General features: G+C 36.4%; 1 protein-coding gene across 6 annotated transcripts in view; it reads left to right on the top strand.

The window, feature by feature from the left end:
- OSBPL8 (oxysterol binding protein like 8) overlaps positions 1 to 13,480 on the top strand; it is a 170,607-nt gene that overhangs the window by 73,985 nt on the left and 83,142 nt on the right. For 2 of the 6 annotated variants that reach the window (XM_040233855.1, XM_040233857.1), the window contains one exon: positions 216 to 254. The exons of 2 other annotated variants lie outside the window; for them this stretch is intronic. Coding sequence is in view for 2 of the 4 variants with exons in the window: in XM_040233851.1 (XP_040089785.1) it covers positions 7,801 to 7,837 (37 nt within the window). In the remaining 2 variants the exon portion in view is untranslated. Of the gene's footprint in view, positions 1 to 215; positions 255 to 7,800; positions 7,838 to 13,480 lie in introns of all 6 variants that reach the window. 2 more of the 6 variants (XM_040233851.1, XM_040233850.1) reach the window with 1 other exon arrangement.

Below are 13,480 nucleotides of genomic sequence, written 5' to 3' on the forward strand. Positions count from 1 at the left end.
AGATTGACTGTAATTTCCTGAAGTCTTGGAAAAATTTTTTAAAGGTTTAGTTTCAGTGTAAACATACTATTTATCTTTTTTTTTTTTTTTTTTTTGCCACTTTTTAAATGATTAATGAAGCACTTAATTCCTTCTATAAACTGTGAGTGCTCTCCAGATTCAGATTCAGGTATACAAAGTTAAATCACTCCTGAGAAAATTTGTCTTTTTTTTAGATCTTGCCATGTTCAGAATTTGCTGAAGTTCAAGAGACAGTGAGTAATACAAGGTGCCATGTTCAAAATGTTAACATTTTTGTATTTCTTTAGGGTTTCAAGTTAATTCTTAAAATACATTTTCTACTATGTTTAATCTTAGATGATTCTGTTAGTACAAAAAGTAGCTAATGTAAATTGAAAAGCTTACTTTAAAAGTTGCATTTTCATTTGGCCAATATGTTAATACATTTAATCTTTTTTATTATAAAAATAATACATAACAATGTGGCATAATTAAACAATAATGAAAATATAGTAAATAAAATTTGTTTCCTAGAGACAACCACTATTGCTATTTTGGTGGCCTCTTTCTTAAGAGCTCAGCTCTCGGGCTTCTCCGGTAGCTCGGTTGGTAGATAATCCACCTGCAATGCGGGAGACCCTGGTTGGTCCCCACGTTGGTAAGATCCACTGGAGAAAGGATAGGCTGCACACTCCAGGATTCTTGGGCTTCCCTGGTGACGCAGCTGGTCAAGAATCTGGCTGCAATCGGGAGACCTAGGTGTGATTCCTGGATGGGGAAGATCCCCTGGAGAAGGGAAAGGATACCCCCTCCAGTATCCTGGCGTGGAGAATCCCATGGACTGTATAGTCCATGGGGTCGCAAAAAGTCAGACACAGCTGAGCGACTTTCACTTCTTAAGTGTATTCACGTGTATATCTTACACATGAAATTTTATAAAAGTGGGGTCATAGCATACAAATTTCTGTATCAGTACTTTAAGAAACATTTATTTTAACCAAAGCATAGTTGATTTACAGTGTTGTGTTAATTTCTGCTGTACAACAAAGTGATTCATATAACCTACTTTTAAAAGCCAATATGTAATGGATGTTTTTCAGTCCCTGAAAAAATAAAAACAAACTGTAATGACTACATAGTATTTTATTATGTGAATATATTATTATTTATTTAATTCCATGTTTTAAGTATATCATTTACTATAAATGATGTGATAAATATCTTTGAACACATCTTTTTAAACATTTTGAGTGATCATCTTAGTATACACTCCTAATAGTGAAATTGCTGTATCAAAAATGCAACTGCCTGGCAGATTGGATCATATTCTCTAACAGTGATAAACTCTAGTCACAAAAAAAAAGTTCCCTTAAAATCTCTCCTGCAAAACTCAGGAATAAAATGTGGACATGTGTGTTTTGCTGATGATTGTAGGAATATGAAAAAATTCATTTAAGTGTAATGAGTCCTGTTTATAGGACAAAAAGATTTCAGCTGCATAGTATACTCCTCACTAAAGTTGCTTACTCTAAGAGCCGAAGATAACGCTAAGGAGAGCAGTCTTAAGATGCTTTATATAACCGTTCTTTAGAATTGTGGCTTCTGGGAGCCCACTGAAGCAGGATCGCTTCTGAGTACAACTTGATCAGCAGTATTGGGGAAAGAGGTGCCATCTGCTTGCGAGTTTATTTTGAACTCTGCCCAAATCAGTGGTAGATAAGCCATTTGGACTTTCTCTTAAGCTCAACAGATTTTTGCTGTTTGTTATTTAGTCGCTCAGTCACGCTTGATGCTTTTGCCGCCCGTGCACTGTTGCCTGCCAGGCTCCTCTGTCCTCGGTTGTTTAGGACTGAGGGGTTTCTCAGAATGGAGGGTGCGATTATGAATTTCTACTTCTCCCTTTATATTTCTTAAAGATTGTAAGTTTTATGCTAATTATGGATGACATGGCAAATACTTAGAAATATATCAAAATAAAATCACATTTTTTGCATTATGCTCTTTTCCTGAAATTTTTAACCTAAAATCAGTAAAGATTTAGATAATGGGTATATTTCATTCTTTAAAGTACTGTTAGCATATATTATATATACAGTATACCAATGAATTCTAAGTTAAAAAATTCCAGGTATTTTACTCTTTTATTATTTGTCAGCTCATGCTTTCTGCTGATGTAGAGAATTTATTTAAATGATAAAAAAAATTGAAATGATGACTGTGTGCACATTGTTCAGAGGATGATGGTAAACATGCTGAGTTGCTCAGAGAGAGGACATTGTTCTATCATACCTTAGTGGTCTTTTTCTGAACAAGCTGAGAAGCTGTTCCTGGATTTTTTGAAATTTTATTGGTTCTCTTAACAAAAGCCAAGAAGAGTGGCTAGTTTTTTATTTTTTTAATATAAATTTATTTATTTTAATTGGAAGCTAATTACTTTACAATATTGTATTGGTTTTGCCATACATCAACATGAATCCTCCACGGGTATACACGTGTTCCCCATCCTGAACCCCCCTCCCACCTCCCTCCCCATACCATCCCTCTGGGTCGTCTCAGTGCACCAGCCCCAAGCATCCTGTATCATGCATTGAACCTGGACTGGCGATTTGTTTCATATATGATATTATACATGTTTCAATGCCATTCTCCCAAATCATCCCACCCTCTCCCTTTCCCACAGAGTCCAAAAGACTGTTCTATACATCTGTGTCTCTTTTGCTGTCTTGCATACAGGGTCATCATTACCATCTTTCTAAATTCCATATATATGCATTAGTATACTGTATTGGTGTTTTTCTTTCTGACTTACTTCACGCTGTATAATAGGCTCCAGTTTCACCCACCTCATTGGAATTGATTCAAATGTATTCTTTTTAATGGCTGAGTAATACTCCATTGTGTATATGTACCACAGCTTTCTTATCCATTCATCTGCTGATGGACATCTAGGTTGCTTCCATGTCCTGGCTATTATAAACAGTGCTGCGGTGAACATTGGGGTACATGTGTCTCTTTCAGTTCTGGTTTCCTCAGTGTGTACGCCCAGAGGTGGGATTGCTGGGTCATAAGGCAGTTCTATATCCAGTTTTTTAAGGAATCTCCACACTGTTCTCCATAGTGGCTGTACTAGTTTGCATTCCCACCAACCATGTAAGAGGGTTCCCTTTTCTCCACACCCTCTCCAGCATTTATTACTTGTAGACTTTTGGATCGCAGCCATTCTGACTGGCGTGAAATGGTACCTCATTGTGGTTTTGATGTGCATTTCTCTGATAATAAGTGATGTTGAGCATCTTTTCGTGTGTTTGTTAGCCATCTGTAAAAGGTACTTGTACAGAGCATTTCAACATCAGTATTTTCATATTGTCTTTATTTGTGTGTCACACAACACGGAACTGCACAAATTAAGCCCAAGTCCTAAAAGCAGTAAGAAGAAGAAGTGTAGTGTGTAGGTCAGTGGTGTGCAGAAGTCTTCAGTTATGTCAGCTACTTGGTAAAATTCATATGTAATCTTTAATAATATCTCATTTCCCAATTAGCATCACTTGCAAATAATTCTGAGAGATGATTTCGCTTGCATCTCAATTTAGTGCCTTTTTACCTACATCACATCCTTCTGGGAAAGGTTTCTGAAGTGACCTTATTTTTCCTTGTGTCTTCTGCTGCTGTTTGTAATGTTTCAGAGTAACTCTTGGTCCTGTTGTTGTTCCATTACATGTTTCCTGTGCCTGCTTCTGGAGCATTTTTTAATCTCCTGTGATGAAGCTGTTCAGATCGTACACCCTAACTCTCACACATGCCATGATTTATACTATCTCCTTACCAGCCTAAACCATTCGCTGTACGTGTGTATGTTCATGCAGGTCTGCATGTCCCGCTGCCTACTTGATATTTTGACTTGAATGTCTGACAGACATTTTAAACTTAACCTGTTCCAAACTGAGAGACAGTTGGCCCTCCATATAAAACTGAGGGTTCTGCGTCCATGGATCCAGCCATCTACAGACGGAAAATATTTGGGGAAAAAAATTCCAGAAAGTCCCCAAAAGTAAAACTTGAAGTTGCTGCATGCTGCTGCTGCTGCTGCTGCTGCTAAGTCACTTCAGTCGTGTCCAATTCTATGCGACCCGATAGACGGCAGCCCACCAGGCTCCTCTGGCCCTGGCATTCTCCAGGCAAGAACACTGGAGTGGGTTGCCATTTCCTTCTCCAGTGCATGAAAGTGAAAAGTGAAAGTGAAGCCGCTCAGTCGTGTCCGACTCCTAGCGACCCCATGGACTGCAGCCCACCAGGCTCCTCTGTCCATGGGATTTGTAGCGTTTTCATTGTATTTACTACTATTTACTTAGTATTAACTTTGTATTGGATATTATAAGTAAACTAGAGGTGATATAAAGTATATAGGAGGATGTACATGGGTTATATGCAAATATTGCACCATTTTAAATAAGGGACTTGAGCATCCACAGATTTTGGTATTGCACTGGGGTAGGGGTGGGGGATGTCTTGGCACCAGTTCTCTCTGGATACCAAGGGATGATTGTAGTTACATTTCTCCCTGTAAATGAGTTTCTCTTACTGTCTTTTCCATCTCAGATGATGGCAGTTCCATCCTTCCAGGTGCTCAAAGTCCAACACTTGACGTCATTTTGATTCCTTTTTCTTTTACCTCATACTTGGCCTATTTGGAAATTCTGTTGACCTCACCTTCAAAATATATTTAGAATTTAACCACTTCTCGTCCCTCTCACTGCTCCCTTCTTGGCCCAAGTTTCCATCATCTCTCCCCTACAATATTGCTGTAACTTCTGAACTGATAATACCCTCATCCCTCTGATCTATTCTCAACACAGCTGCTGGAGCAGTCGTATTATAACGTTCTCATATATGTTACTCCTTTTCTCAGAACCATCCAGTGGCTTCCCAACTCATCCAGAATGAAACAAAAGTCTTGACTAGGTCCCATAAAGTCCTGCAACTGTTTACTTCTTTGATTTCATCTACCGCTCTCCTACTTGCATTGTGTTCCAGTCCTCTGACCTTCTCACTGTTCTCCAGACTTGCTCCCATCCAAGTCCTCTACTCTAATCTTGATCTTCCTGCTCCCTGGAATACTCTCCCCCTTTATGTCCTTATGGGAAGTTTCCTCATTTTATTCAGTTAACTTTGTAGTGATGCCTCCTTAGGCCACCCTATCTAAAACTTACTCCATCTTCCCTAACATTTTGTATGTCTTCATTTTCTGCTTATTTTTCCTTAGTGTTTATACTATATAATATACAACAAAATTTTGCTTGTTTATTATGTTACTGTTTATCTTTCCCACTTGATGTAACTGCCACAAGGGCAGAGTTTTGTTGTCCACTGCTCTGTTCCTCGGTGCCTAAAATGATACCTGTTTGTATAGTAGGTACTGAATGAATATTTGGGTGGGTGGATCCATGGATAGATGATAGAGCAATGATAAGAGTAGATAGTGTTTACTTTGATTATTATCCAGTGCCTCAGTCTGAAAAAAATACTGGGTTAATCCAGTAGAATCAGGTTTATATGTCACAGATATGCCTGTGCAAATACTGTAGAAAACATAGTTTGAAATAAGTTGTTTAGAAGTTGCTTATATGCTAAGGGTTTTTTTCTGCTAATAAAAATGCAAGGCATACAGCTGTGCACGTGACATAGTGCTTTTAATCAACATAATTTAAGAATTATATGCAGCTCTACAATGAAATTGAACTTCACCTTTATCCTAAATAGAAGACCAGCTTGAGAACGTCAAATGTGACTGGCCCTGTGAAATTAAAGACTCTTGGCTACGTACATATGGTTAGAACCATTGCTTTCCTTTAGGAAGTTACTGGTCAGTCTAGAGAAGCTGATGATTCTTTGTATCAATACAGGAAGATTTTCCCAAAGATGCCTATGAAGCATGTGTAAAGTATGCCATGGTTGTCTCTGTCAGTTTCCTAACCTCCTTCAATTTTCCAGTACTGTCTTAATTATTTATTGATATATAACAAGTCATCCCCAAGTTAAGTGGTAGAAAACAAGCGCTTAATACCTTACAGTTTCTGTGAGTAAGGAATCTGAGAGCATCTGGCTGTCTCTAGGTCACAGCCTTTCATAAGGTCAAGGGGCTGGGGAAGGAGCTGCTGCTGAGGGTGTCAGGGGAGATGGGAGAGCCACCTCCAGGCTCACTGAAGGCTGGTCAAGACCTCAGTTCCTTTCCTTTTTGGGCTTTTCTGCACGATCGCCTCATGACTCAGTGGCTGGTTTTCCCCAAGATGATCTGTCTGGGGCAGAGCGAGAGTAGAGAAAGAGACCCCAAACAAAACGGAAGTCATAGTCTTGTTAACAGTCTAATTTTGGAAATGACATTTTCACTTCTGCCGTATTCTTTTTATTAGAAGCAACTCAGCACACCCAGTATATGCTCAAAGAGAAGGAATTATACACCAAAAAGTGGGGATCGCTGGGGTCATTTTAGAAGTTGCCTGCCACAAATGTTTTAATCTCTTTCCACATGCTTGCTAGCTATAATAACATGGCCATTTCAGTAATAAGGATTTGAGCACAATTACTTCATTGTGCCTAAAACTGTATTTTTTTTTTTTTTAGTTTTATCAGTGAAACTGAAATGCGTTTATAGAAGAATGAGCTTAAATGGGCAGCTACCGAAAAATAAATAAAGCAAATGCCTTTAGAGGAATTAGAACATAATTTTATGCATTGTAAAATAACCTTCACTTAGGAAAGTAACAGGGCCAAGCTTATTTTCCCTCTGGGAGACAACACAAACCCAAAGCAAACAACTGCAGCTTTTTTGGAGGGTGAATGCAAAACCAGTTAGGTAAGAGTCCCCATTTCCTTTAAATAAGACCAAACAATAATGTCATCAGTGGGAATTATTTGTTTTTGTTGTTGCTTTAGTTCTGATACAGATCCATGCTTGGTATTTGAAATGAAGGGAAGAGAACTGAGGACTCTTTCCCTGCCAAGGGAGACCGAAACACTTGTCTGTAGGTGATGTCTAGTGTCATATTGTTTATTAAAATAGTTACTAGATAGGCAGTCAGCAGTCTTTTTCCTGTTTCTTTTGGTTGATTGCAAGTTAATCGTTCAAGAATTTGATCTTCTGTCTTCCTGGAGACTAGCGGCTCTAGACGCTATGCTTGATCCTAGTGGATCCTAGGGAAGTTTTGTCTAACTTGACTTTACTGTTCTCTTTGCTTTTGCCGCTTTGTTGATGTCTCTATAAAAGCTCTTTGCACAGTGCTTGACTTAAGTGCTCGGTAAACTCCTTTCTTTTTGTAGAAGAAACAGACTGAATTTCTACATAGTGTTAAGCATTTTTGTGGCATGCAGAACTAACATTTAATAGTGCATGAGTGTTATATATTTTTATACCACTTGAATTTAAAGGATGAATAACTTTTGGCTATCCTTTGCATTTCTAAATAATTTTTTAATCACTCCTAACCCATACCTTGAATCGTAATTGGAAGTAATTTTTCACTTGAGTAATTTTCAAAACAAAGTACTTGAGTGATTTCATTCTTCTCTTTCCACCTTCATTTTCCAAAATTAGAACAAACATTGGATAATGCCTAAGACAAGGTCTTTTTATGTGTGGAAAAGAAAATTCCTTGCAAATTATAATTATTAGCATGTGCTTTCTACTTATAAACTAATGCTATTTTCCTTGTCCTTTTGTTTCACTGCTGCTTCAATCCTGATACACTTTGCTTCTTCCTGGTTTGGATTCTATTTGTTTGCTGCTCAATTATCCTGCATTAAAAGCTTCTTGGTGATAGCAAAGATGTCCTTGGGCCATCAAGTAAGTAGTTACAGTTTGAATGGCATGCTTGCAGACGTGGTAATATTTTGATGTGTACTTATAAAAGGTATATGGTATTTCTGTTTTGATTATTAAGTCTTCTACTTTGTTTCCAGGCATTGAAATATAAAGACTATAAATGATCATTCAGTACCCATCTGCTGTCAGTGTCCATCTGAGATTAATAGTGTTTGTGTACTTACATCGTAATTATCTAAAGATCGGTTTTTTACTTATCTAATTCACCATTTATAAACTCATAATTCCTAAATCATGAATTAAGGCTCTTCTATAGTATCCTTTCTACAATCATCATAAAGCACAGATCAGACTACTTTGAGGCTGGACAAGGTATAATAAATTCACTGCCATATGAAGTGAGAAATACGGTTTTATTTTTGTCAGAACTTTTATATAATAGATAATCTGGTTATGAAAAAAATTATTTTTACTTTGGTAATTTCATAAGTGAAGCCTGTTTTATCTAGGGATTTAGAAGCTACATCCTTTAAACTTATGTTTTAAAAAAACCTGTTTTTGACTATATATGGTGCTAGTTTTGAGGAATACACGATGAATAAAACATGTGCCTTGGCTTTAAGGATCATTATATACTAGTAGGAGAGTTAGACCTGTGAATACATAATTTCAAAGCTTTGTGACATATATTAAACGTAGTGATGTGAATGAAACTTCAGAGATCATTTAAATAAAGCATTAATTTTTGTAGATGAAGAGTCTGAAGCTAAGATCTTAAGTATCCCTAAGGAGATAGAATTGGTTACTAGTTTAGTAGTCATCTTCTGATTTTCAAAAATCAGAATAAAGCTATCATTTCACTGAATTAAGTCAAACCAAATAATTAAAATATTTCTGCATTATAAATCAAATGTTTTAACTTTATTCAAAACCCATGTGGAAGTTATATTGATTCAGTAAGTTTTTGTATTTATTCCTAAATAACTGTGTTACTGTTGCAAGTCAGTTGACTGCTTTGGGGCTTGTTTTCCTCATTGGTTAAAGAAGGGGACCTAGCGAGATAATGGCAAAATACTTCGGTCTAGATCAGTTACTGTTTGTCTCTGATAATGGATATAGTACGTTTATAATTTTGTTTTCTAAAGAGAGAGGTAATTTAAAATAATATGCTAAAATTCCATTTTTATTCTAATTGTAACAATTCATAGTATTGAGCAGTTCATGGCATTATTAGAGTAGTAAAATTTTAAAGTAGCCCCTTCGCTGTTCACCTAAAACTACCGCAACGTTAATCGGCTATCCCCCAGTATATAACAAAAAATTAAAAAAATTTTTTTTTGAAGTAGAAAAAGTATATGCATCCCAAAACGTTTTTGTTTTCTTGTTCAGCCTCACTAATGATACCTGGTAGATATTTTTAATATATTTTTCAGTTACTTTAATTACCTCATGTATTTAGATGTTGACTCGTGAGCTTATTGTCACTGCTGAACTTTAGAAATAGAATTGCATTTTTAATATCAGTTGAAATGTTTCTTCTTAGGACCTGGGTTTTATAAATGAGGGTCTTTAATTTCTACTTGAAATAGAAGACATTTATTATAGTTATATATTTTAAGCACATATGAATTAAAATATATAAACATATTTTAGAGGTGGGTGAATTTATATTGTAATTTATATATTAGAGTTTGTATTGTACTCTGCCAGCTATTAGAAGACTGCGGCTGTGTTATTTACTAGAGACCATGTATCATTTTGAGTGAAATGTAATTCTATTTAGTACTTCATTAGGGTCTATACTATTCAGTGAAAAAACTATAAAGATACATACAACATATTTAAATTACTAATGTATTTGAGAAAAGGTATATCATCTGCTCTGTAAGGGGATATTTAGGATTTCTTTTAAGGGATTATTTATGACTTTAAGAGACTTAACTTCTTTTTAGTAGTTTTTACTTAGATTAAGGGCGAGAACCAGACTTTGAAGCTTGTAAAATTCTCCTGACTTTGTATTGATGAGTTAAATTTGGAAAGTAAAGAATGGTAGTTACAGAATCATATCCTCCTTAAAAGTTGCAGCTGGTTTGGATTCATGTCAATCTATGCCAAAACCAATACAGAATTGTAAAGTAAAAATTAAAAATAAATAAATAAATTAAAAAAAAAAAAAAAAGAATGGTAGTTACAGAATCATATCCTTAAAAGTTGCAGCTGGTTTGTTAATTATATTACTATGAATGATTCCAGTGTGATTAATTTCTATCTTAATATAACATTCAGTGAAGTAGGCTGCTTTGCTTTGCTTGCTTTGCTTTACTTTCATTATGAAGTGGAACCAGAAGAAGGCACTGTAATGCTGTCTTTAGACAGGGAGGCTGGTGGTTACATCACCAGAGACTGTTTTGGAATCCTGTAGAGATTCATTGGTCAACTACTGATCCAGGCATTTAGCAAGTATTTATTGTCAGTTTTATGCCGAAGAATACAAATGAAAAAAAAGTCACTGCCTTTCCTGAGTTTATAAGCAAATATTCTACTAGTATGCAAATGATTCAGGGCATTAAAATAATTTTTATATTATGCAAATTTTCTGTATGGTTAATGTTTGTGAATGATGTAAGAAAAAACAAATAGAAAAATAGGCTGTCTGGTTTTTGTAAGGAAATATTTTGTAAGGAAATATTTCTACAACTCCTCTCATTTCAATGTTACCAAAATTATAAACAGTAATACCTCAGTCAGTAAGGAGTCAGCAAGAGGTGAATAGAACTAAGTTTGCACTTGTATTTCTTTTTGTATATAGTCAAGTTATTTAAGACTTATATACGTGTGTCTTTCTGATGGAATACTAAAGCATGCTTTAATTCTGTTAGCTGTTCTAATAATGTATTTTGTATATATTTATCTGTTTATCTGCACTGAGTCTTAGCTGAGGCATGCAAGCTCTTAGCTGCTTGCATGTGAAATCTAGTTTTCTGACCAAGGATTGAATCTGGGCCCCCTGCTTTGGAAGTGTGGAGTCTTAGCCCCTGGACCACCAGGGAAGTCCCTTTATAATGTATTTAGCTGCTGCTGCTAAGTCGCTTCAGTCATGTCCGACTCTGTGCGACCCCATCGACGGCAGCCCACCAGGCTCCCCCGTCCCTGGGATTCTCCAGGCAAGAACACTGGAGTGGGTTGCCATTTCCTTCTCCAATGCGTGAAAGGGAAGTCGCTCAGTCGCCCTGACTCTTAGCGACCCCATGGACTGCAGCCTATCAGGCTCCTCTGTCCATGGGATTTTCCAGGCGAGAGTACTGGAGTGGGGTGCCATCGCCTTCTCCGATAATGTATTTAAAGTAGCCTTAAATGTACTAATACTACAAAAGATTATATGAAGCATATGTAAATTATGAAGTATACCCATACAGTGAGTACATATTGAACCCACTACTAACTTAAGAACTTGAGTCTCACAGATGTCTCGTGTCTGTGTGCTGCTTCTCGCGGCTGTGCCTGTCCTCCCAGGGGTGATGATTAATTTATTTTTGTTGTTGTTGTTTGTTCATTGCTTTTTCAAAAATATATTTTTTTGGTTAGTTTTAGGTCACATATGTATCACTAAATTTTACTAGGTTTTTAATTTTACAAGAATGATGTCATGCTGTATGTCATCCTCTGGGACTTGTCTTTTATAGTTAATGTTGTATTTCTAAGTTGGAGCCATGTTGCTGGGTGTAGATAAAGACCATCTGCTTTACTGCTACATATTTTCCATTATATTCGTATACCACAGTATATGAATCCATATTGTTTTCAGTTTTTGAATATTTATTTTGATTTTTGCTATTATGAACAGTGTTGCTGTGAACATTTTTATTCTTGTCTTTTGGCATACACATATAAGAGTATTTCCGGGTATAAAGCTAAGAGTGGAATTTTTGGACCCATAGAATATGCTAAAATTCAATGTTATAAGACCTAAGTGGTTTTCCAAAGTGCTTGTATCAGTTCCTACTCTATCAGCAATGCTTATGTTGGCTCGCTGACCATATCCTTACCATCATGGGGTAGTATCAGACTTACAGTTTTTACTGAGGGTTAAATATTTATTTCATAGTGATCTTGATTTGGTTTTTTCCCTTATTACTAAGGAGGATCAAAATCTTTTTTGTACATTTATGGGCCATTTGCATTTCTTCTTCCATGAACTAATTGTTCATGTTTTCCTACCATTTTTCTGTAATTAAAAACATTAATTGATGTTTAATTGACATACAACATTGTGTTAGTTTCCAGTGTGTGACATAATGATTCCATATTTGTATATACTATGAAGTAATAATCACAGTAAATTTACTTAGCATCCATCACCATAGAGTGTTACAGAGTTTTTTTTTTCGTATGACAGCTTTTAAAACGTACTCTCGTAATAACCTATAATGGAGAAGAATCTGAAAAAGAATATAGATAGATATATAACTGAGTCACTTTGCTGTACACCTGAAACATTATAAATCAGCTATGCTTCAGTTACCAGCTAAGCCACCAGCTCAGCTGGTGTTTTGGATACTAACCCCTTATCAGATATACTATTTGCAAGCATTTTATACCATTCATTGTATTGATGGTTTCCTTTGCTGTGCAGAAACATTTTAGTCTGATGTAGTTTTAGTTCTTTATTTTTGCCTTTATTGTCTTTTGGTGTCACATGTAAAAGAGTCATTGCCAAGACTGATGTCAAGGAGTGCGCTTCTAGTTTTCTTCTAGGAATTTTATATTTTCAGATCTTACATTTGAGGCTTTAAGCCATTTTGAGCTAATTTTTTTTATAACAGTAAGACAGAGGTCCAGTTTGTTTCTCTTGTGTGTGGCTGTCCAGGATTCCCAACAGTATTTATGAAAGAGACTGGCCTTTTCCCTGTTGTATGTTTCTGGCTCCTTTGTCATAAATTAATTGACCATATACATGTAGGTTTATTTCTGGACTCTCAGTTCTGTGCCATTGATCTATGTGCCTTTTTATGCAAGTGCCACAGAGTTCTGATTACCATAGCTTTGTAATATAATTTGAGATCAGGAAGTATGACGACTCTAGTTTTGTTCTTCTTTAAGATCGCTTTTGCTATTTGGGGTCTTTTGTGATTCCACGCAAATGTTAGAATTGTTTTTTCTGTTTTTGTAAAAAAAAAAAAAAATTGCCATTGGAATCTGGAGAGGGATTGCACTGTCTGTCGGTTGCTTTGGGTAGTGTAGACATTTTAACGTTGCTCCTCCGGTCCGTCACACAGTGCACCTCTCCATTTGTGTCTGTCTGCTTCAGCGTCTTTCCTCAGGGTCTCACCGTTCTCAGTGTACAGGTCTTTCTCCTCCTTGGTGAAGTTTATTCTTAGGCATTCTTTTTGATGCAGTCCTCTCCCCCTGTTTCTTTTGCCTTTTTGATCTTTTTCTAATTGATTTACAGGAATTTTTTAAAACATATTTTGGATTCAAATTCTTCGTTAATTATATGTGTTACTGTTATGCCCAAGTCACGAAATCTCCCAATGACCACCAGGGAGCCAATATCCGATGCAAAAGCAAGAGAGTTTTTATTACCAAGCTCGAGCTGGGGCTCCCACCGATACTGACGCAGCGACTATAGGGAGGAGCCCCGAGCTCTGGGTTTCATTGCTTATA

The sequence above is a fragment of the Oryx dammah genome, unplaced genomic scaffold, assembly GCF_014754425.2.
Source record: "Oryx dammah isolate SB20612 unplaced genomic scaffold, SCBI_Odam_1.1 HiC_scaffold_29, whole genome shotgun sequence".
Taxonomy (NCBI): Eukaryota; Metazoa; Chordata; class Mammalia; order Artiodactyla; family Bovidae; genus Oryx; species Oryx dammah.